This window comes from Polypterus senegalus, chromosome 10, assembly GCF_016835505.1.
Source record: "Polypterus senegalus isolate Bchr_013 chromosome 10, ASM1683550v1, whole genome shotgun sequence".
In the NCBI taxonomy this organism is placed as follows: Eukaryota; Metazoa; Chordata; class Cladistia; order Polypteriformes; family Polypteridae; genus Polypterus; species Polypterus senegalus.
Genome location: NC_053163.1, coordinates 174,464,026 through 174,486,616, shown reverse-complemented (window position 1 = coordinate 174,486,616; position 22,591 = coordinate 174,464,026). Strand labels below are relative to the sequence as shown.

The window sequence follows — 22,591 nt, the reverse complement described above, 5'->3', positions numbered from 1 at the left end:
CAGCTCCTCGTTAAAACCAGAGACTAATTTGTGTGTCAAATACAACGTCTTGTTTAGTCAGACATGTCCTGCGGTGGGTTGGCACCCTGCCCAGGATTGGTTCCTGCCTTGTGCCCTGTGTTGGCTGGGATTGGCTCCGGCAGACCCCCGTGACCCTGTATTCGGATTCAGCGGGTTGGAAACTGGATGGATGGATAGTCAGACATCTTTTTTTTTTTATTATTTTCTTGCCATTTCTGATTTCAGGATAAGGATTCTAAATAAGCCCGCCATTTAGGTTCTGTTCATGCTTGATGGATGTTGTGGGGGACTGGATTCTAGCATATATGTTGATAAATATTTTGTACGTCTTTATTGGTAAGCTAGATAAAGCAAATGTAATGTTTAATGGTGTTTCAGGAGGCCTGTTTTACTTTGTTGATGCTTTGCTGTTTGCCTGTCCGGCCAAGGCCTTTACGACTGACATTTGGGGGGAGGCGATGCATCAGACCAGCTTGGCAAGGGTGACTGGACTTGCGTGAGTCTATCAGACATCACCCGCAGGAAGGCCATAAACTGACTAAACATGACGAGTTGGAGCTGAGCGCTTTCATTCGTTAATGAAACCCAATAAATTCTATTGGTTTTATGACCACAAGAGGGCGCCACGGAACCCAAACCTCTCACACAATTATTACCCAACACTTTGCTATTTAAATGCCGGCCAGAATACTGAAAACTAACAGATTCTCTTTCTCCTTTCGCCGCCAGTTGAGTGTCGCCCACTGCCTCCCATCTCTGACTCCCCGAGGTGGAGCTCTGGGCTTCTTTCAAATTGAACCCCAGGTCTGCATCTGGTATCCCGGGATGGATCATCCAAAGCACTTCCCAACCCCAACAGGGTTTTACTTCTGGACTCCACGTCCCATGCCACCCTGTGGGTTAGGCCTAGAGGAGCACTGCCACCTGTTCTGTCTGGGGGAATGAACAGCTCCCTGCAGTTTCGTTCACCCAGTCCACTTCTTACTTTTCTCTCTCCGTCCCGGGATGAGGAGTGTAAGGCGTGCCAGCTGGGTTGAGTCTCAACTCCCAACTGGACTTCCACTGTGGCCTACAGCCTGGGCAAGAAATCATCCTCCATTCTAGCTGGGATGCCCGTCCTTTCTGTCGGGCACTTACAGTCTGAAGTATGGCTGTTTATGACTGGTTTTGAATTGGAGGCCATTCTGTAGTACAACACCCCATTGGTTTGTGTTTTGTGGTAAGAGTGGCATAAACGTGGTCACCTTGCCTTTACAAATCTCTCGCTCTCACCACCTGGCCATGAAAAGAAGACCATGATGAAGACAACTCTGTTTCAGCAGCCATGTTAAGAGAGGCATGTGCCCAGTTTCAATCTTCCATTCAAAGGCCATGTGGTAGCAAAGCAAGCTGGACTGAAGATAAGCTGAGCGCCGCCTATGGACACAAGATACGCTGCTACTTAGGCTGAAAGGGTCCTTTAAAAACAATGCCGGGCCACAGTGACTCCTTTTTAACAACTGATCTCCTCTGACACCAGTGCCCACCAGCAGGCCCAGTCAACCATAATGCAACTCGGGTCCCCATTGCCAGTCCCTCAGCATGCAGTGGGGCACCACGCCAAGTCTTGCTCTGTCTCCCGTCCACCACCACAGCATGGCCTTAAGATGGGAGCCCACACAGAGCACTTGGTTGTCCCTCCTCCCAGTTTGCTAAACAGGAGCCACAACTGTCCCTCAAGTGCCAGCCATGCTCTTCTACTGGGGGTGTCTTCCTGACCACCTGCTTTCATTCTACTCACATGGGCTCCTCCGACATCCTGCCTCTTTCTTTTTCTTTCACTTACAATCTTCCTTTAACCTCCAATTGTGAAGGTGTGATCAGCCAGACACCCCAATCAACCTTGGAGTGGCACGTGCAGCGGCACCCGCATGGAGCCATGCATGCTCGGAGATTCCTAATTATTTATTTAAAATTGCATTTCACCATGGACCGCTCTTATCACAGCCATCTGTTGGAATGACAAATATAAGGCATTTTATTACTACAAATGTTTGTGGTGCGCCATCTGTTGGAATGACAATTGCCATACATTTTATTACTGTAAATGTTTATGTGCCATCTGTTGGAATGACAAATTCAATATGCAGTACGTGTGCAGTGATCTCACTACTAACAAATGGAATCATGCACAAAAATGAAAAAATGAAATAACCATTTGCCAGTTTTATCAACTGGCCGTAGTTCAGCAGTTCAATAATGGACAGATATTGCTGGTTTCTATTTATGCTAATCAGATTCTACTTTATTTTCTGTGTGTTTTAACAAATCTATTTTTATGTGTACTAATTTTGCATTTAGTAATTTGTCAAATCAACACTTCAATTTTACTCGAGAACATGTCACTTTATTTTGCACCTGCACTCGGTGAAGAGAGCTACAGTATATAAAAACAAACTGAATTACATTGAATTGAGTTGAATTTGCTTATATTTATTTAAGTTAAAGCAACAAATGACATCAGAGCATACAGCTTACTTGTTTGTTACATTTTCTATTTATACTGGAAGCCTTTAACTGTCACATTATCATGAGACTAGCTGTGCTACCCATCTAAAACAGGTTGAAATCTAAATGACCAATGTAGGCCTCAGCATTAATGTCTGCATTGCACCATCTGTTGGAGTGTATTTTGTAATGGTAATAAAATACATTGCATTTGTCATTCCAACAGATCGCACGTCACAAGCATTTGTTGTAAAAAAATGCCTTGCAACAAATGTTTATGGTGTACCATTTGTTGGAATGACAAAAGCAATGCACATGTCTCTGTTATATGCTATTTGGTATGGGATTTGTAAAAGCATTCTTAATGTTTGTGATCGGTTTTATAAATCAGATTTTTTTTTTTTTTTTTTTAGCAGAGTGGGTATTTTCCTGTTTTTGGCGTTGGTGCACTTTCACGATTGAAATCGCGCAATGCTTTATAAAAGGGTCCATGTTCCTTGATTTTGCTGATTTTTAAGTTGCCGACAATTCGTTCTGCACCAAGTTCTGACTCCAGTAAAAATAATCTGGCATTAAGTCGATTCAATTCTACTGTACTATGCTAACCCTGTTAGTATTATTTAATTTTTGTTTCCATTTTTCGCCTGTGCATTATCCCTTTAATGTATAGTATAAGGATACAAAACTCATGCTCACGTTTTTTTCTTCCACCTTTCCGAAAGCAGCACCCCAGTAAAGACAAAGCAGCATTAAGGTGAAAGAGAATTTATTTAGTAAATCCAGCAGACATTTTTAATTCATATGTACAGTTCTTTCTTATTTCAAGAACATTCATAGGAACCATTAGTAACTCAGAAGGAGGAAGATGGAGGCCAAGGGGGCAACGGTAAACAGAACTGATATGAGGTCAGTGAAGTGGATGAGGAGGCTGAAGGAGAAGGGCAGATGGAGAAAGAAAGCCTGAGCAGCACTCAGAGACAGGGAGTGAAGCCATAGAATAGACGGCAAGCTGTGCAGAGCATTCCCAAGCAAGCCCTGGTCTTCTCTGTTTTTTGTTTTGGGGGGTCTACTCACATAATTAAGGGAGCCGCCTTATGGGGACGTCCCCCTGCACAACATATTTAACTCTTGCTTCAATCATCAGTGGCCGCTCTTTGGAAATGCCACTGCAAGTGTCCAAGAATCTTCTTTAGTGGACTGTGTGAGACTCATCCTTCATTTCAGGCGGGCACCTGTGTGATGTCAAACCCACCCAATCCCTGTAGACCCCTTGCCCTGCCACTCCCTGATCTTCCAGGTCCTGTAGCTTCAATCTGCCTGCCATTCAACAGTCAGTAGAGTCCATTTCAGAGGAGCAATTTGATGATGATGGTGTCCGATCCAAGGGGGGAGCCCTTCTGCCTCCTCTTCCTCCTCCTAATTTATTCCTCCTTTCTTGCATCCCATCATTTGGTAGACAGAGTGTAGCAGCCCTGCTGATGCCACTGCATATCCCTCAGGCGGCGGATGGACTGAATTTGAGGAGTACGGGCGCCCCACTCATTCCAGTGGCGGTAGTCGCCTTTCTCCAGGAGGTACTGGTAGCCACGGTATCCTGGGTATTGGTAGGCCACGAACCTAAAAGAGAAGCCCACAGGGTAAGGATGTGGTTTGCATTTTCTCACTTTCTCCATTTTGAGTGTCTGGCTGTTCATCCTGGAACAGAGAGACTTCAAACTCCTGGGTTGGCATGTCATGTCAATTTTCAAACCCACTTGATCTGGACCAGGCTTGCGGGGTGATGCTGGAGCCTATGCCATCAAGTGTGGGGGCCCAAGGCAGGAACAGTCCCTGAAAAGGGTGCCACTGGCAGGGCTGTCTTTACGTATAGGCACAACGGGCACTGGCTGAGGGCCCCCAGGAACTTGGGGACACATGACGTTTCTGATGCCTATTTATGTTTCTGCTATCAAAACAGGTGCCCCAGTGCATGACTTTGCCCAGGGGGCCTATGGTGCTGTTAAGACGGTCTGGGCTGCCAGTCCATCACAAGGCAAACAAACACACACCCACTGGGACCAATTTAATGTCAACAGTTCACCTAAGTGGTGGCTCTGAGGCCAAGGATCTGCACCGGTACCTGGAATGTTGCCAGTTAGAATCCCCTGTTACTGAGAGATCCTACTCTGCTGGGCCCCTGTGATTGCTTCTTGTGCAATGGCTGACCCCAAGGGGTATACAAAAACTATCCATCCATTCTCCAACCCGCTATATCCTAACAAAAGGTCATGGGGGTCTGCTGGAGCAAATCCCAGCCAGCACAGGGCACAAGGCAGGTTACAAATCCCGGGCAGGGCGCCAACCCACCGCAGGGCACACACACACACACCCCCACACACCAAGCACACACTAGGGACAATTTAGAATCACCGAACCTGCACCTAACCTGCATGTCTTTGGACTGTGGGAGAATATCCACGCAGACATGGGGAGAACATGCAAACTCCACGCAGGGTTGACAAACCCGGGAAGCGAACCCAGGTCTCCTTACTGCGAGGCAGCACTGCTACATCTGCACCAGCATGCCGCCCCTAACAAATTCCTAATACGAGAAATTCTATAAGGCGGGAGGCCCTAGGATGTGAAGACTTGTTTCCTTAGTGGGGGGCATCAGCACTACCAGAGCACCACCGCCCCGTCCAGGTCACCGTATTACTGTGTTAATCGCTCATTGAAGTTATTGTAGGTGAGGCGCAGGCTGGCGCATACTTATGTTCCACAGCTGACATTAATACTGCCAACGCGATCGGTGAAGCCGTATGAGAACAGACTGGGGACGTCGTCATCCATGATCTCCATCTTGCGGCCTTTGAATTCCCCAATTTCAAAAAGGCAGATCTTGTGCTTCTCTGGGTCCTTGGGGGGGTAATACAGTAAGAGAAGAATGTTTAAACTTGAAATCAGAACAGAGACACATCAAATCTACCCAGGCCTGGATTTAGTGTTGGGGGCTATCCCAGCAGCCCCGTGCTTAGCCCATTCCAGAGCCCATTCACACACATCCGTGGAGTCAATTTCGACCAATTTGGGATAAGTGGAATACAAACAAGAGGGTCTAAAAGTGGTGGTGAGTGGGGGGGTCCACACCGACAATCTGGGGACAGGATTTGAGCCCCTTGAGGCAACGGCGCTAAGCACTGTGCCATCCGACCACCTGAAGACTGGGAGACCAAAACGTTGGTCAGTCACCTACCATGCGGACGGGGCGGAAGGACATCATGTATTCGTTTCTGTAGCTGTTGCTCCAGGAATCCCATCGTGGATATTCTCCTTTCTCCAGGATGAACATCTCTCCGCAGAAATTGATCTGTTCATAGCCCACCCAGCTGAAAGAACGGGAGAATGAGAGGTCAGGAACAGGGCAATCCTTAAAATGCCTATCGAGATTTCTGAGTCACCACTTTGAATGTTCAAGACTGGCTGTGAATGGAGGACAAAGACAGAGCAGCCCCTCTGTAATGGGAGATGTGGCCTGAATGGGACGCTGAGGACCGTCAGCTTTGTCAAAAATCAGTAAAAGCACATGAGGGAAGATATTGTGCTACAAATGAAAGATCACATCCATCTACCCATCCATCCATTTCATAGAAGGAAGGAACCAAACCTACATAGGATAACAATCCATCGCAGGGAGGCCCCACCCCATACATCCACAAGATCTGCTTAGTATGACCCCAAAGTGTGTGTTTGTGGTGAAATGAGAAGTAACTGCAATGCAAACCCCCGAGAAAACCTGTATAGACACAGGCAGAACATTAAAACTCCACACAGACACGAGTTAGAGGTTGAACCGGGGTCCCTGGAAATGTGGGGGTGGGGTTCACAGTGCTAAACAGTGGACCACCATAAGAAGAGCCAGCAGGTGTGGATAGCATTCTAGCCCCAGACCCCAGACCACTCGGAGGCAGTGTCTTCGTGAAACTCAAACTCAGGGGGTCTGAGGGTCCCGAATCTTCACTCATACAGTGCATTCAGGACGTTTTCCGACCCCTTCCCATTCTGCGCTGTAGACTTCATTTTCAACGCCATCTTTGCCCATCGATCTATGCTCATCGTGACAACAACGTCTGCAAATGTATTAAAGATCAAAAAACTGAAATCTCTGTAAGTATTGGGGGACACTCGGACTTGTACTCAGGTGCCTCCTGTTTGCTTTGATGCTCCTTGAGATGTTTCTAGAACTTAAGTGAAGTCCACCGGTGGCAAACTCAACTGATTGAACGTCGTTTAGAAAGGCACAAGTGTACCTGCGTACAGAAGGTCCCATGTCAGGACAAAAAACTAAGCCAAGGAGCCCTCTGAAGACTCCTGTGATCAAATTGTGGTGAGGTCCAGATAAGAGCAAGGGGATTAAACCATTTCTAATGCTGTGAATGTTCCCAGGAGCACAGTGGCCTCGATAATTGTGCAATGGAAGAAGTTTGGAACCACCAGGACTCTTCCTAGGGTGGGCCATCTGGCTAAACTGAGTAACTTGGCAGCAGTCGTTGGTCAGGGAGGTGGCCAGTCTAACAGAACTTCTGAAGTCCTCTCTGCTGAGATGGGAGAACCTTTTGAAAGAGTAACCAACTCAGCAAGTCCCCATCAATCAGACGCACAGGAGAGCCCACATGGAGTCTGCCAAATGGCATTTAAAGGACTCTGAGGACAGGAGGAGAAATATTCTCTGGTGTGATGAGACAGAAACTGAACTCCAAGCATGGAGTCTGACAAACACCTGGCACTGCTCATCATCTACCTAATGCCATCATGGTGGTGGCAGCATCATGTTATGGGAGCGCTTTTCAAGGACAGGGAATTAAGGGAAAGATGAGGACAACCAAATCCAGAGAGGTCCCTGAAGGAAGCCTGCTACAATGTGCCAGTGACCTCAGATGGAGACGACGCCTCACCTTTCAGCACGATGACGACCCGAACGCTATGTGGAGTGAGCCAACCAACACTTAAACCCCATGGAATGAACATCTGTGGAGGGATCTGAAGACGCTTTTCCCATCCAGTCTAATTAGGGTCAGGAAGAACAGGTCACAACTGCCCAAATCCAGGGGTGCAAAGCTTGTAGAGATTTACACAAAAAAAAAAAAGACTCAAAGCTGGAATTGCTGCCTAAGGGGGTTCCGCAAAGCACTGAATTAGGGGTCGGAATCGTTACACGAATGAGAGATTTCAGTCTGTGATTTATAATACATTGGTAAAAAGTGTTCACTTTGTCACTTTAGGTGTTGTCGATGAGCAATAATGGCAAATTGATTTATTCACTTTGGTATTTGATACAGTGTAATAATCTCCGAGGGGAAATTGTCTTTTCGCCTGACCTTTGAGTCAGAGCGCAGGGTCTTATCTTTTTAAAATGCAATCAGCAAAACGATAAAGTGTGCAGAAAGTGAAGACTTTCCGAGTCCGCTGCACTTCCTCCTTACATGAGGTGTTGTGTTACCCCCATTGACCGTACCACTTATCCCAAAGCTTCATTAATAAAACTTACGGTCCGCATTCAATTCGGATGGAACGGATCCTGTCAAAGCCGCTCTCGCACACGTTCATGCATTCGTTGGAAAACTCCATGCAGCGACCCTGGAAATTCTCCTGGTCGAAAATAAACATCTGTGGAGGGTAAAAGAAGTCAAATGAGATACGAGTCAGAGATGACACCATCTTGTGGCATAACTGAGACAGCAGATCGCAACATAACTGCAAAAAAGCTAGAAGGCCATCATCTCAAATGATCGCTCCTCACAAGTCCAACTGTTTAGAACATCCCAGACTAGCATTTGTGCAAAGCCGCTCTACACAGGGCAGGCTCTTGGGCAGCTGGAGCCTCGCCTGACAGCATCAAACCTAACAATACAATACAATTTATTTCTATATAGTCCAAAATCACACAATCTTTTGACAGCCCCTCAGCCTTGACTGTCTAAGAAGACAAGAAAAAGCAGAAACCAACTCTTAATGGGCGGCCAGTCCACCACATGGCACACTGGTACCCATACTATTGACATCCTCACTGGTCCAGTTGGCTTAACGTGAACCTCTGGTTTCAGACAGCCAGCTTGACAGTCCGGGCCCCCCTGCTTTTGACTTGCTGCACGGCCCTGAGGAGGTCACATAGCCGCTCTGTGCTCCAGTACTAAAGCCCATTTGTGACAATAGTCTGGTGTTTAAAGTGCCGCTCATTATAGAAAGGATACTTGATTTGGAATATGGAAAGAAACCAAAGAAAAAGAAAAAAAGGAACACGTGGGAAAAAAAAAATCTACAAAGGCACAGGAGCACAGGTCTGCTGATCCATGAGGAGACATCGCAGTAACGTCACTGACTCATCATTGATTGAGCCATGGTTTACTGCACATGATTATTTTAATAAGATAGGAAGCAACCTTAGACCGGGTGCCAGTTCATCACAGGGTACACTTGTTCACCAGTGCAAGTCGGGTCCAATCTGGAGTTGCCGATCAAGTGGAATTTGATAAGAATGTTGGGAAAACTGAACACAGGCATGGCCAGAACATTCCTAATCCTAATGGGTTTCCAAAATCCTAATGGGTTTGAACTAAGGACACTTAAACACTGTGCCTCAGGCCAACCACAATACCAGTCATTCCAAAATGCCATGTTTTACTACATTCTTACAGCTTCTGTAATGCCCCCCCATCTACTTGTCACTGGTTTCTTTAGTCCCTTCCAAGGCCTCACAGTGTACTCAGTGTACTTTCAGAGGACCCCTTCCCAATCCACTAAAGCCTTGGCAATCTCCTGACCATTACGACATTGACATAAAGCCATTTAAAGATCGCTGCCTGGACCGATTCATCCCAGCCTTTCAAGAGTTTTTCACAAGAAGCCCACCAGTTTGCCTCACCTTATAGTTGGAGCCCATCTCCAATTTCTTGGGTTGAGCACTTTTACCGTCAGTCTGTGAAGGAGTCTTAGAGCTCTTCTCTCCTGTAGCTGACATTGTGTGAGAATGAGTTTATCTGGCAAAAGAACAAAAAAAATATGCAGTGTAAATTATCAACTGAACTAAAGAGATCACCTTAGCATATGGAGAAGACAAGAGAGAAAGAGAAGGAAAGGGTTTAGCATCACAGACAGCACTAGTGAGTTCAACTCCATATGCTCAGTAGCCCCGTCCATTTCTCACCTGACTGTGGGGTTCAGGAGGCTGCAGATTGTGTATGAGGTAGGCCTTGTCCTGCATTTTATACTCTGGCGCAGGGCGCTAAGGGATTAGAGGCACTGAATAGAAACTGCTGCACTGGCAGGGAGGTTAGAATGAAATCGACGAGCTCATCAGAGCCAAAGGGAGACGGGTGGGGGGCGGGGAGGGGAGCGGACCACCTAACAATATGGAAACTTGGTCAGCACTCCTACTTCTGCCCGTGGGATTACATGCATTGTGCATTACATATATATATATATATATATACTGTAAATATGCATATACATATATATATATACAGTATATACTGTATATGTATGTGTGTGTGTATAAATATATATACAGCTTATATATATATATGTGTGTAAATATATATATATATATTTTCATATTTATATTGATTTTTTTATATATATTAGCATCTCTGCAAATTGTGTAAGTGGATTTCGCTTTCACTAAACAACAAATCTTTTAACTGTCAAGTATACACCTCTTCAATGGGTAGACACACTACTTCTCCCTGATGGCAACACGAATTAGACAATCTACCAGTCTCCGACTTAAAGTTTAAATCTGAGCAATATAGTCGATCTCTTTTCGCTGTTCCGTTATTTCACGGAGTAATAATTTCTGTTTGTTTGCGCTAATGCGATCTCTCATGAGACTTTCAAATTTTAGTACTTTCATTATCTGTAACCTGCTCTGCATGTGTATCGCGCCAGCGTTTTGGAACCTCTTTACGACATTCTACTTTGTCTTCTACTCTTTGTCTTTTATTTCCGGTCCCAGGTGTGGTTCAATCTCTTGGCACAAAGTCTAGTCTCACGAAACATGAAAGTGTCCCTCTGAAAAAGACACAAGATTTTAATAGAGATATATATGTGAGTATATGTATGTATATAATTATAAATATATATATGTATGTGTGTTTGTGTATATGAAATATAGATGTGTATATATATATACTGTATATTTATATAAATACAGGTGTATGTGTATATATATATATATATATATATATATATATATATATATATATATATATATATATATACACATACATTTATATTTATTTATTTAAATAAATATATATGGACACGAAGGTCTGTGATACGTTTTGCATATTTGTAGCTGGAAATCCACAAAGGGAGCAAATGAATCCCGTATCTTAAAACAGTTTTTTATTCCTAATCACTTTAGGTGTTAGCATGTAGCCCATTACAAGTATTTTCGGGTCCAAGTTAAAGACCCACAGAACAGGTATCATTAATACTGGTAAGTCCCCCTGGTGGCCCCCGCCAATTCCCAATAGGTCTATCCCTAAGGGACTGCAGGTCCCATCATGCCCCAGGGGTGTCCGTGTGAGAATCCTGACCCAGGGATGCTGCCCTCTAGTGTATCGGTGGAGCGTTGTAGTAACTTGACAGGTTATCTCCCCCTGTCCTTCTGTCACACCAGCCTCCTGCTGGGTATTGTTACACTTGTGCATTTTAACTTCAACATTAAACTTCTAAAATTGGCTCTTTCACTGTAAATACACACTCACTCACACTCACACACACATTTATTGTACTAGCTGAAGTACCCAGTATCACCCCAGTATTTTTGTTTAATAGTTGAAGGAAGAAAGCAAATGTTTATGTCTTTTTAAATGGTGTCCCTGTTGTTTTTGCCTGCCGTCCCATCCGTCACCCACACTGTCACTGTCTTATCAATTATCATGTTCACATAATAACCTTCTTATTCTAAAATGCCCTTGTAAGCCCTTTTTCCAGTTAGAGAAATCAGATTATTGCCATCTGAGTAATCTGGTTAACAGAGGCTGATTTCTCGGCGAGTAACCCAACTATGTAAACCCTTAACCGGGTTACTGTTAAGGATTTTGCAGTCTGCACGTGTCTGTTGGACTGTCAGTCACCCTCTGCGTGTATTTGCTTTGCAGACACTTTCAGCAGCCATGGGTGGAAGCATCCACTAAATAAGTTTCCTGAGGCAGGAAATCACATTATTTCTTCTCCTATTTGAAATAATCTGTCTCAGTACTTCAGAAATCGTTACATTTCTGTTGATGAGGTGCACTGCAGTGCTAAACTCAGCAACACAATCTCAAGAGCAGTAGGGTAACGCACTAAAAGTAACGGGCGTCAGTAACAACCTAACACCACACCAATCATCTCATTACAGTAAAATTCCTACGTTATTAATATTCCAGCAGCATTGAATGTGAGGCGCACAGCACACATACCGATATGCTGGTCCTTGACAGGGCTCAGCTGCACAGCTAAGCAGAAACGACTGAGTTAGTTTGAAATCTGGTAACAGAAACCTGCAAATAAAGCGTCAATTTGACTAAAACTCATGCAAAATGACACCTTTTATTTAGATCATCTTGCCTGAAGAAGGGGCCTGAGTTGCCTTGAAAGCTTGCGTATTGTAATTTTTTTAGTTAGCCAATAAAGGTGTCATTTTGCTTGGCTATTCTCTACTAAAACTCAAGAAAATGATCACAGGCGTCATACTTTTTGGATTCACGCTGACCGATGCTGAAGTTCAACTCGTTTTTGCGCAGTTTAATGTCGTTGGAGTGTTTTACCAAAGGTGAACTCCACAACATTACTTGCCCACTATTGAGAAACCAGGTTTGTGCCATAACCGATTATGTACGTGCAAGTGAGGCTCCGGTTGGATTCCAGAATTGTGGTAACTCCTTGCTGGGTTGTAATCGTGAATGCTGTCATGTCTGACTTGTCCTCTTAGTTCAATGTGGGCAGTTTGTACTGCTTAAATTATGAAGAGCCCTTTGATTTTCCTTTGGGTTTCTCTCCATTTCCACTCTCAGTCCCTAGCAAAAGCACACAATACTCCATTTTATATTACAGTAGATAGGCGGAGCAAACAGGAAAAAAAAAGAAAAACCTACTGGGACTCCCAGAGTCAAGGTCTGAGGCTCTAAACAATGGTTCTAAAGAGCAGCTATGCCAAATTTGGTCCAGATTAGCCAAAGGGGATAGGATTGTATATTGAACAGAGAGACAGACAGACAGACATCAGTAATAAGGGTCTTCCTTGGCCTACCAGTCCTTTTGTGATTATTGAGCCCATTAGTGTGTTCTTTCTTCTTCATGATATTCCAGGCAGTTGATTTTGGTCTTCCTAATGTTTTACTGACGTCTCTGATGGTTTGATTTCTGTTTTTCACCCTCATAATGGCTTCTTTAACTTGGCACAGCTCTTCTCCTCGTGTTAAACAATGGCAGCTAAACACTCCAAAGGGTAGAAGTGTGCAGAGGTATCTTATGAAGCCATGAAACCCACCTGAGGAATCACAAACTCCTGGGACGCCAAACATTAGGGTGCCCTGAAATGGGGGGACCACATAAAAAAGTGTTATGTGACCAAAATATACGGATATCACATTAAATGAAGGTCTGCCATGTGCAATTTAATCTCGATATCAAGAAAAAAATGTGTCTTTGTCCCAAAACATTATGGAGGGCCCTGTATGCAGTCTACTGTAAAAAAAAAAATGCCAAGTGCAAAAAGGGCATTATTTTTGTCTGCACATTTATATTATTTGCAACCAATATGGTGGCACAGTGTTTTAGCGCTGCTTCCTTGCCTTGCAGTATGGAGACTATGATTTGCGTCCCATGTCTGCAGGGGGTTTCCTTCTGGTGCTTCAGTTTCCTCCCACAGTTCAGAGACATGCCAGTTTGGTGAATTGGTGGCGCTCTATTGGCCTGAGCGGGTGTGTGAGTGTGTTCTCCTGTGATGGACTGGCACCCTGTCCAGAGGATTGTTCCCAGTTTGTGCACTATGCTTACTGGGATAAACGCCAGCCCCCCTGTGACCCTGCTCAGGATTATGTGGGCTTGGAAAATACTAAGGCTTGGCATGCTATAATAATAATAATAATAATTCAATACATTTATAAAGTGCTTTTCTCGCTACTCCGTGCACTTGAGTGAGTGACGAGCCACTGCTAATGTGTAACATCCTCCTGGATGATGTGGTTGCAGCCATTATTGCACACATTAGCTATTAGCTGGTGAAGCACATGCATATATGTGGTTGGGTGGAAGGATCACTGGATTACTGTATGGTCACCACTTTCAATTGCAGTGGCAAACAATAAGTAAATCTAACATAAACATCCCTTTCAGCTTTATCTAAAGGGGCTCTTATGAGTGGGTCACAGCTTCAGGAGCCACTTCCTCGGTGCAGTCCGGCTCCAAATGAGATGTCAACATTCGGGAGCATCAGCTTCTTATAGCTCTCCGGCCGGAAGGGACAGGGTTAGTTGCCCTCAAGGGCCGTCTTCTTGCTGCTTTTGAATAGAAAAAAAGACAACACTGTTAATTGCAGTGCCATCTCATGCTGCCCTGGCAGGATATTGTATGCCTTGGATGATCCCTGAAGGTGTCCTATAATGTGCATGTATGACCATCTATCTAAATAATTGCAGTAAAAAATGAGAGTTAATGATGTCACACTTTATGATAAAATGGACTGTTTTGTACGAGGCGGCCCAGCACGTGTCAAGTCTCCTCTTTCTCTCTCTGTGTCTTTCTCTCTGCCTCAATCCTGTCATTTGTATGGGGATTTGGAATCTGGGGGGCCCCAGGTCTGTATGCCACTGGATTGTGCTGACACGCGCACACACACACACACACACATGCGCTGTGCTGCGCAGACACTATTATTCAGACGCGGCCTCCCTACTCCCACCATAGGATTGCTGACCATGGGCTATGATTGGTGCCCACGTGTTTGCCATTGCAAGACTGGCCAGTATAAAACCAAGCAGCCAGCAGGCAGCACGACCTGAGACACCGGGGTGCTTGCCAAACAGTTCCTGTCCTTTAAGTGCCTGGTAAGAACCACAGAGGCAATTTTTGAAATGTCGTTATCTATCATTTTCTATTTTTACTCATTCAACTATTCCGCACCTTCACTATTTAATTAAGGATGGAAATTTCGCTTTCACTGATCAGACTGGCACTCGTAAATTAGCCCTCTTGGAACTACAGGCTGGTCAGGTCTCAAAAGTGACTGAGGGGGCAGCAGACGACCACAAGGGAAGATGTCACCTCAGTTCATCCGAAGCCTTTCAATAATTGAGCAGCTAGAGCTGAGGGGCTTTAATATGAAAAAAAAAAAAAAAAACGGTCTGCCATTGATAAGTCAATGCCAGGGTGAGTGTATGTGAAGCAGGACAGGTGTGGGGGGCACACATAGAGGAGATGTTGGCAGGCATGATGTTAATGCTGAGGTCTGTTTCTGCTAATGAACTTCGCCATCATTTGGAGCAAAATAAGGTGGGCATTGAGACCTGATCAAAGAATTAGTCAGCAGCCGAGTGGAGGCCCACCATCTCAGTATGTGTCACTGTGTGTATGTGTGTGTCGGGGGGCCGGGCAGCACTTCAGTATGCTAAGATTAGAAAAATCCAACTGCAGATCATTTCTCATCACTTTCTCTGTTTTGCTTTTCACAGGTTTCTTGTTGAATTTCAAGATGCAGAAGGTTGTTGAAAATCCTCAGGGAATGGGCTATGCACCTTTCTGGAAGGTAACAAACCAGTAGATCCACCATTTTATAAAGTCTGTCATAGGTAGTGAAAGGGGAGGGGAGGGGTGTGTGAGGTGAATCCCACCATTCCACACAAATGTCCATTCGCCTTACTGGCGATATCCATTGCTGATTAGATTTGTGAAGTCTATCTGTGGGGGTGGAACGGGGACTGTGTTTGGGGCATTTGAAGAGAATCCTACCAGAGATGTTCCACACAAATGTCCTTCCCCCTTACCGGCGTCAGTTTTCAGGCAGAGTGCACTGCCGATTGGATTTGTGAAGTTTATTGATGGAGAGATGGGGGTTTGTGTAGGGCATTTGAGGTGAATCTCACCATAAGTGGAACATCTGAACAAAGAGGAGACGTACCATGCAAATGTCCTTCAATCTTTACAGTGTCACAGACAACATCCAATGCCAGTTAGATTTGTAAAATCTACCTAAGGTGGTGGAAAGGGGGCCTGTGTGATGTTGGGGGTGTTTTTGGGGGGGGGAATCCATTTCGGGTGAATTCCACTAGAAGTGGAATACCTGAACAAAGAGGAGATGTTCCACACAAATTTCCATTTACCTTTGTGTCATCAAGTCTCAGGTAGTATCCATTGCTGATTATATATTATAGATGGATAATAGATGGGTAATAGATTGATAGAGATATAGTGCCTTTCCTTATCTATCTACCTATCTGTCTGTTGGAAAAGGCACTATATAATAGATAGGTAGGGAAATTGTTCCATATAGGATAAAAAAGGCACTATATGATATATTAGTTAGATAGATAGATTGATTGATTTATTTTATCCCCAGGGGGGAAATTTGACTTTTTACTCAACCTGTAGCAGACGAGGCCTAACATAACATTAGGATTTTTATTATTTAATAACGTTGTTCTTTTCATATCATAGCAACGTCATGTTGGCTCCCGTTATTTGTACACCCTGTGTAGTTTTTGTTAGTTACCATGCCCATGTGATGTATGGTACATTTACTTGATCCATGATGTCATACGCACACAGGATTTAAAATGGTGGTTGCACATCTCACTACATCTAATACTGAGTTCTATTGACTTCAGAAGTCAGATGTTGAAGCTAGGAATGACATTACACCTGAATTGACTGCATTCCTGTGAAACATTTGTAAAAACAATACAGACGCCTCCAGGAAAACCTTAATTGAACAGTATATGTCTCTGTTATATGCCATTTGGTATGGGATTCATTAAAGCAGTGTTAATAATTGTCCTGCGTCATCTGTTAGCATGACAGGGACAAAACAACTGGATGGACAGAGACACTTATCCTTTTATTAAGGTGGATTCCCAGGGTGGCTGCCCAGGGACTTGTTGTTAAGGTCCAGTAGGTGGCACCATACAATCCCAGATTAGAAGGAATGAGACTCAGTGAGCCTTTTGAGTAACACAGCCCAGAAGCTATCTAAGGGACTTAGCCTTTTGACGGCTACGGAGGCCTCAGCAAGGATCATTTCCATTAAACACTAAACAGGTAGTCAGATAAGCAAGAAAGAAAGAGAAAGAAAGAAAGAAAGAGAAAGAAAGAAAGAAAGAAAGGCATCGCTGTGGACCTACCTGCTGTATCACAGAGCTGTCATTGAAGAGAATATGGCCTACAGTCACAAGATGGTCTCCTGACTGTCATATAATGAGCTACAGTATCAGCTTATACTATCCGACTACTTGTGATGCTTAAAGTTGGAAGGTTTTGTGAGTAAATGTGTGAGTAAATAAGGATTGGTTAATAAATTTCTCACAGTTGTCCTTGGACCTGATCTTCCAAACACCAATGTCCAAATGCAGTAGAGGTGATTTGTGTTTAGATTTCTCTTCCGTACTAAAGGACACTCCATCTAGTCCTTTCTGCTCACCCGGCCTCTTTCTTATCAGTTCGTATGCTTACAAGAATGCCCCATCTAGGCATTTCTGTTCCGATTTCTAAAACACCCTTTCTCTGCAGACGGCCATTAACTCTTCTCCTTCCTAATCCCCCATTGCTTTTGTTTCAGATGATTGTCTGGGAACAGGAGCACTTCCAGGGAAAGTGTCAGGAGTTCACCTCAGAATGCACAAACATCATGAACTGCGGCTTCGATAACATCCGCTCACTTCGGATAGAAAGTGGCGCGTAAGTTGTTCACCTGCTCCACCTCGTTCGTTTGTCCTCCTCTCTCCTTACAGCCTCTCACACTCCTTCTCTTATGTCATTCTTTCTTAGGTGGGTTGGATATGAGCACCATGATTTCCAAGGGCAACAATTTATCCTTGAAAGGGGAGAGTACCCACACTGGTCTGGCTGGAGTGGCAGCCTGTCCTATCACGTTGAAAGGTTCATGTCCTTCCGGCCTGTCTACTGTGCAGTACGTTCCAATGTTTTCTCAGTTCATTCAAACCCCATTTTGCTGATCTTGTCTTCAGATTATCCTTTACCAAGTATCCCTCTCTGTTCTTTCTACTCTGCAGTCTCACAGAAGTTCTCGGATGATGATCTACGAGAAAGAGAACTTCATGGGTCGCACAGTTGAGCTTTGTGATGATTACCCCTCTCTGCAGGCCATGGGCTGGATGAATAATGAGGTCGGCTCGATGCATGTGCAGTCTGGAGCGTAAGTATCTCCGTGTGAACATACACCCCGATGGTCTACCACCGAGCAAAATGAGTTCACGTGAGAATGCGGCCGTGTGATTATGAGAATTCAAATTAACATCCAGATGATTCTGAACTGTGAAGGGTTTGCCAGGAAAGTGACACTGGACCAGTGTTAAATAAACCACCATAGGAAAAAGGAAAGACAAAGGGCATTGCTAGAATATGATAACCCTGAAGGTGTACCAGATGTCCCTAAATGTCAGTATGCAGGGGTGCCAAGACAGGAAAAAGATTTAGGACAAGGAGGGTTAGGTGAAAGCCCAAACACCTCCTGATCAACAGAGGGCAGCAGTTGATCTTCACTCAGGAATTATCCTTCTAAAGGTACGTTTCTGGATGACTGTCCAAAGGCTAGTCATTGCACCCCAATCAGAGAGGTGGCAGCACACGATCCCACAATTGAAGGAATGAAACTGAATGGCCCCTTCACGTAAGGCAGAACCTAAACCCTCATGTATAAACGGTGCGTATGTACAAAAATGTTGCGCACTCCCATTTCCACACTCACGTCGAGATGTATAAAAACTAAATTTGGCGTAACACTAAACACATTTTCACGGCAGCTTCACACCATGCGTATTCACATTTATGCTTGGTTTTATAAACAGACGGCACCCATCATCAAACCTTTTTAGATTTGCATCAATGACACCAAAATTAATTGCATATCGTTTACAAATTTAAGACACTTGCTTATGATCAATCTGTAACAATATAATGGTGCACTGAATGACCAGACTATTCAAACTACCATGGCTGCTTTGGCATTGTTAGAAGGCATTGCAAATGGAGGAATTAGAAGAGATTGCGTATTTAGAGATCATACTGATTTCTTGTGCCATAATGATGACTGGCTTCTAAGTCGATTCAGATTTTCAAGATCTATCCTCTTGGAGCTCAATGCTGAACTGGGGCCGGCTTTATAAAGGCAGACGTTAAGGAATTGTACTCTACCTGCTCCTTTGCAAGTTCTGTCCACCCTCAGGTTTTTAGCCACATGAGCTTTTCAGTGTGAACTGCCTGACCAGTCATCACTGAATCGCGCCATGCCAGCTGTGTGGGTTGGTATTACCTGCTTTTCTTCCAGATATATAAGATTTTCTTACACTGTAGTTGAACGGACAAACATCACAGCATTATTTGCAGCAAAGCCCGGTTTTTCAAATGTAGCAGTGGTCTTCACATACTTTGCTATAAAGGCAACGTCAGAGAATGAATTTCCTTATATAAATGTAGAGAAGAGCCAAGCAAAATGACACCTTTTATTGGCTAACTAAAAAGATTACAATATGCAAGCTTTCATGGCAACTCAGGCCCCTTCTTCAGGCAAGATGTAATACAGAAACTGAAGTTCCCTGTGTTTATACCCACACACTAGGACAAGAAACAACATTGGTAAATCTTTAAATGAAAAATCTTAAATGTTAAAAATTAATAGGTTCATTCAGGCTAAGATTCATTTATCAAGAGAGAGAAGAGCAATGTATGGTCAAGATCTTTGGCTAAGTTAACTGTCCAACAAAGTACTACTTATATACTTATATAAATAGAAAGCATTTCCACCATATTAATGTGCATATTATCTGTGCTGCGAAATGCATCTCATTAATGTTGTGGCAAGGTGGCCTGGCTCAACTCATGGTTCATTCATTCTCAGAAATAATAGTGTAGGGAACAAACTTGAAAATGGTGTTGTGTTTGATGGCCGGCTTCTCCAAGTATGTATGTCTGCAGCCAAGAGCTGAATATCGCGTAGAAGGGGACATATTGCATAGCCAATTACACTATGGTTAAGATTAGGGTTGTGGGGGAGTTAGATGTTAACAGCCCATAAACCCCTACTACTTAACACTGTAGCCCCTCCCACTCAACTTGGCTCCTTGGTGCAACAATACCCTTCTCGGTACAGTAAGACATTTACTATTACCCCTTTGGTCAAAATTGTAACTTACCTGTATGATGTAACATATAACACGATTACTTTGGTGACAGCGAGTACCTGCTGAAGACATGGCTTCTCACTGGCCAACCCACTGACTGAATAAGAGTGACGTTATAATTGCCTCCACTCTTGGGCTCGGATGGTAGTAAAATGCCAGTTATAAGTGTCCTGCCAATAATTCTAGCAGCTCCCTGTTCAAGTGGTGTGATCCCCCCAATTCCACTACCTCCTCCAGTGGTGTTAACATTCAGGCAGTAGGCTGTGACTCACCTTTTCACGTCAACTTTGATATCTGACCATTTATTGTTTATTTCAGGCACTGCGTGACTTTCTGAACTTGAACTTTTGAGTGCCTGCACCATGCTTTTGTTGCTTTTTCCTTTTGTTGCTTATACCACTGCTTAAGACACCAAATATGGTGTTTTTCTTTGCCTCCACTTCACTGAGCAAATCCGCTATTTCACATTAGCTGAAATAATTTTTTACATGTACTTTTGCCATTGTCTTTTAACAAAACACTGAACAGAAGGGGCTATTTTTATTGATTTGCATATTTAAATAGGTGAAATTCTGACAGGAGTCAGGGTGGGGCTAAAGGCTCATGCATGTGCATTAAAGTTCACATTGATTGGGTTTTATAAAGAGACAGTGTGTAGAACTTTGCTTACGCACAGTTTTATGCATGTAAATTCTTTTGGGCGTACACACATTTCTTGTTTTGTCCGTACGCCATGTTTTAGTGTGAATTCTATGCAAGGCATTTCACATGAGGCCTCTGGTCCTTTCAGGGCTACGGAAGGTTCAAGTTGCAATAGTCTTGCAACCAGTAGGGTTCACAGAGACTGGATGTGCCTCAAAACAATGAAGACCAATACCTGACTCCGGAAATGTTTCTAGACATGGTCCGACGTAACCCCAGGCGTGGATTTAAAGCCGCCTTAGACCAGTAACCCAATGTGCTTCAAGAAGGAGAGTTTGGCCAGTGGCAGATGAATAAATAAAGTTAATGAGAGAGACGCAACAGGGAGTTCTGTTGAAAGGTAGTCAGTAAACATCTGCATCAAAATCCTTTTCCTATGCAGCGCCGGTCAGTCCATTAGGCAACATAGGCGCCCGTCATCTGAGGGGCACCACTTAGGAAAGTTAAGAGCCAGACACCGAGGGGGATTGGGTCATCCAGATGATGCTGAGTGGGTGGTGTTTACCCGCAGGGTGCAGCTTATGAAAGTAAAAGTGCATACATTTTGTACACCAAACTCCTAAAAATCCATGGTATATATATATATATATATAGGGGCACCATTGGTGATACAAAAGGGGTGCATGCCCCAGATTGCAAGGGGGTCCCCGTTTCCCCCACAGGTTATCAAAATCTAATAATCCCAACTACTTGTTGTGGACAACAATGAGCGACATCATTCCACCCTGCCTAGAGCTCCAAATGTTGAAAGTTGCAAGTGGAAAAGTGTGTATAATCTTTTTGTTAATTTGTTCATTTGTAAGGGTCATATTTAAATTATTTCATCTTTATTCACAGAAAGTAGTTTTTTTAATGAAAATTCATTTTTTATTGTTATTTATTATGTGTTAACATATTTATGAATGTTGCATTTATTACTAACTAGCTTCAGCTAATGGAATACATTTTAAAACAGAATTCCTCTTGCAGCTCTTCTCGGTATTCCTTGCATGTCTCAACCTCTGTTGTATTCTCAGCGGTCCTTCAGCACCTTTTTGATTAGGTTTTGGTAGATCACAGGACTGACTTCTGGCTAAGAGCTTTCACTCAGTTTAGACTTGCATCTAATCCTCTGACCCATAGTGCTGCGAAATGGGGGAGGCCAACGTCACCAGGAAGCGTTCCGCTCGCAGCGTTCAGAGACAGTCTCTGTGCGGCTAAATAGTGGAGTCCTCCTATTAACTAACACCGCAAGGAGATCACTTCTGGGCTAGATGTTGCAATTCTGCAGCTGACCGCCAGCCAGTCACTAAAGTGCAGATCTTCGAACTAAGATGCTTTGAGGTGGGAGTCCACAGCAATTCTCAAGCCCCGTTTATAAATATTTACTCCCTCGCTAATAAATCTTTTAAGACTATGTTGCCAGGTAGCTTTAGACCATCTGAACTGCTACTTAATAATTGCATGTCTCTCTTTGTCCATGTCAGGTGGGTGTGCTACCAGTACCCTGGATACCGAGGATACCAGTACATTTTGGAGTGTGAGCGACACAGTGGGGACTATCAGCACTGGAAGAACTGGGGCTCCCATGCCCAGACACCGCAGATCCAGTCTGTACGCAGGATCCAGCACTAGGCTTCCTCTCCCTCACCTCCATCATTCTTATTCAGATCCTAGGGCATCCTGAATCACCGATGTGATGCAAGCACCACTCTCTGCTCCAAGATACTGTGGGGGCTACAGAGCAGGTAGGACAATTCTGGATCCTTCATCTGCCCAACTCCTGCTCATGGTCACTACAATGGTGCTACTGTTCCTCATGCCCTATTACCCATTTCTCAAGGTGAACAATGACAAGGATCTTTACGCCACTTGGATGTAATAGGTCATTAATTAAAATTAAAAAAAAAATGAATTGAAAACCCATCCGTGTTTGTTTGGTGCCTCATCTTCACAGTTTGAGAATGAATCAAGATGGTCAGTGATTGTTTGAGAAATGCATCACCTTGTTAAACTAATAAGGGGAA

At 44.0% G+C, this 22,591-nt stretch overlaps 2 protein-coding genes across 4 annotated transcripts; one reads left to right on the top strand and one right to left on the bottom strand.

Annotated features, from left to right (window-relative positions):
• Positions 1-3,457: 3,457 nt before the first annotated feature.
• crybb1l2 (crystallin, beta B1, like 2) lies at positions 3,458-9,825 on the bottom strand. The gene is made up of 6 exons (XM_039767642.1): positions 9,689-9,825; positions 9,407-9,521; positions 8,033-8,151; positions 5,741-5,873; positions 5,261-5,403; positions 3,458-4,125 (listed from the first exon to the last, which is right to left on the bottom strand). Exons 2-6 carry the CDS (start codon positions 9,500-9,502, stop codon positions 3,954-3,956), a joined length of 663 nt encoding a protein of 220 aa, XP_039623576.1. The 5' UTR covers positions 9,503-9,521; positions 9,689-9,825; the 3' UTR covers positions 3,458-3,953.
• Positions 9,826-10,500: 675 nt separating this feature from the next.
• On the top strand, positions 10,501-22,481 carry cryba1l2 (crystallin, beta A1, like 2). 3 transcript variants are annotated; one of them, XM_039767639.1, is made up of 6 exons: positions 10,501-10,587; positions 15,204-15,277; positions 17,303-17,421; positions 17,512-17,653; positions 17,757-17,899; positions 22,052-22,481. In XM_039767639.1, exons 2-6 carry the CDS (start codon positions 15,224-15,226, stop codon positions 22,197-22,199), a joined length of 606 nt encoding a protein of 201 aa, XP_039623573.1. In that variant the 5' UTR covers positions 10,501-10,587; positions 15,204-15,223; the 3' UTR covers positions 22,200-22,481. The 3 variants fall into 3 exon arrangements, with proteins under 3 accessions (XP_039623573.1, XP_039623574.1, XP_039623575.1); XM_039767640.1 differs by lacking the exon at positions 10,501-10,587 and adding an exon at positions 14,231-14,579; XM_039767641.1 differs by lacking the exons at positions 10,501-10,587; positions 15,204-15,277 and adding an exon at positions 16,881-17,015.
• The last annotated feature ends 110 nt before the right edge of the window (positions 22,482-22,591 follow it).

Excerpts from the sequence above, each read along its gene's own strand:
- crybb1l2 (XM_039767642.1), bottom strand. The coding sequence starts at position 9,502 with ATGTCAGCTACAGGAGAGAAGAGCTCTAAGACTCCTTCACAGACTGAC. Across the intron at positions 8,152-9,406 it reads AGATGGGCTCCAACTATAAG|ATGTTTATTTTCGACCAGGA; the intron begins GTGAGGCAAACT and ends TACCCTCCACAG. Across the intron at positions 5,874-8,032 it reads ATCCGAATTGAATGCGGACC|CTGGGTGGGCTATGAACAGA; the intron begins GTAAGTTTTATT and ends CCGTTCTTTCAG.
- cryba1l2 (XM_039767639.1), top strand. The coding sequence starts at position 15,224 with ATGCAGAAGGTTGTTGAAAATCCTCAGGGAATGGGCTATGCACCTTTC. Across the intron at positions 15,278-17,302 it reads GCTATGCACCTTTCTGGAAG|ATGATTGTCTGGGAACAGGA; the intron begins GTAACAAACCAG and ends CTTTTGTTTCAG. Across the intron at positions 17,422-17,511 it reads CTTCGGATAGAAAGTGGCGC|GTGGGTTGGATATGAGCACC; the intron begins GTAAGTTGTTCA and ends ATTCTTTCTTAG.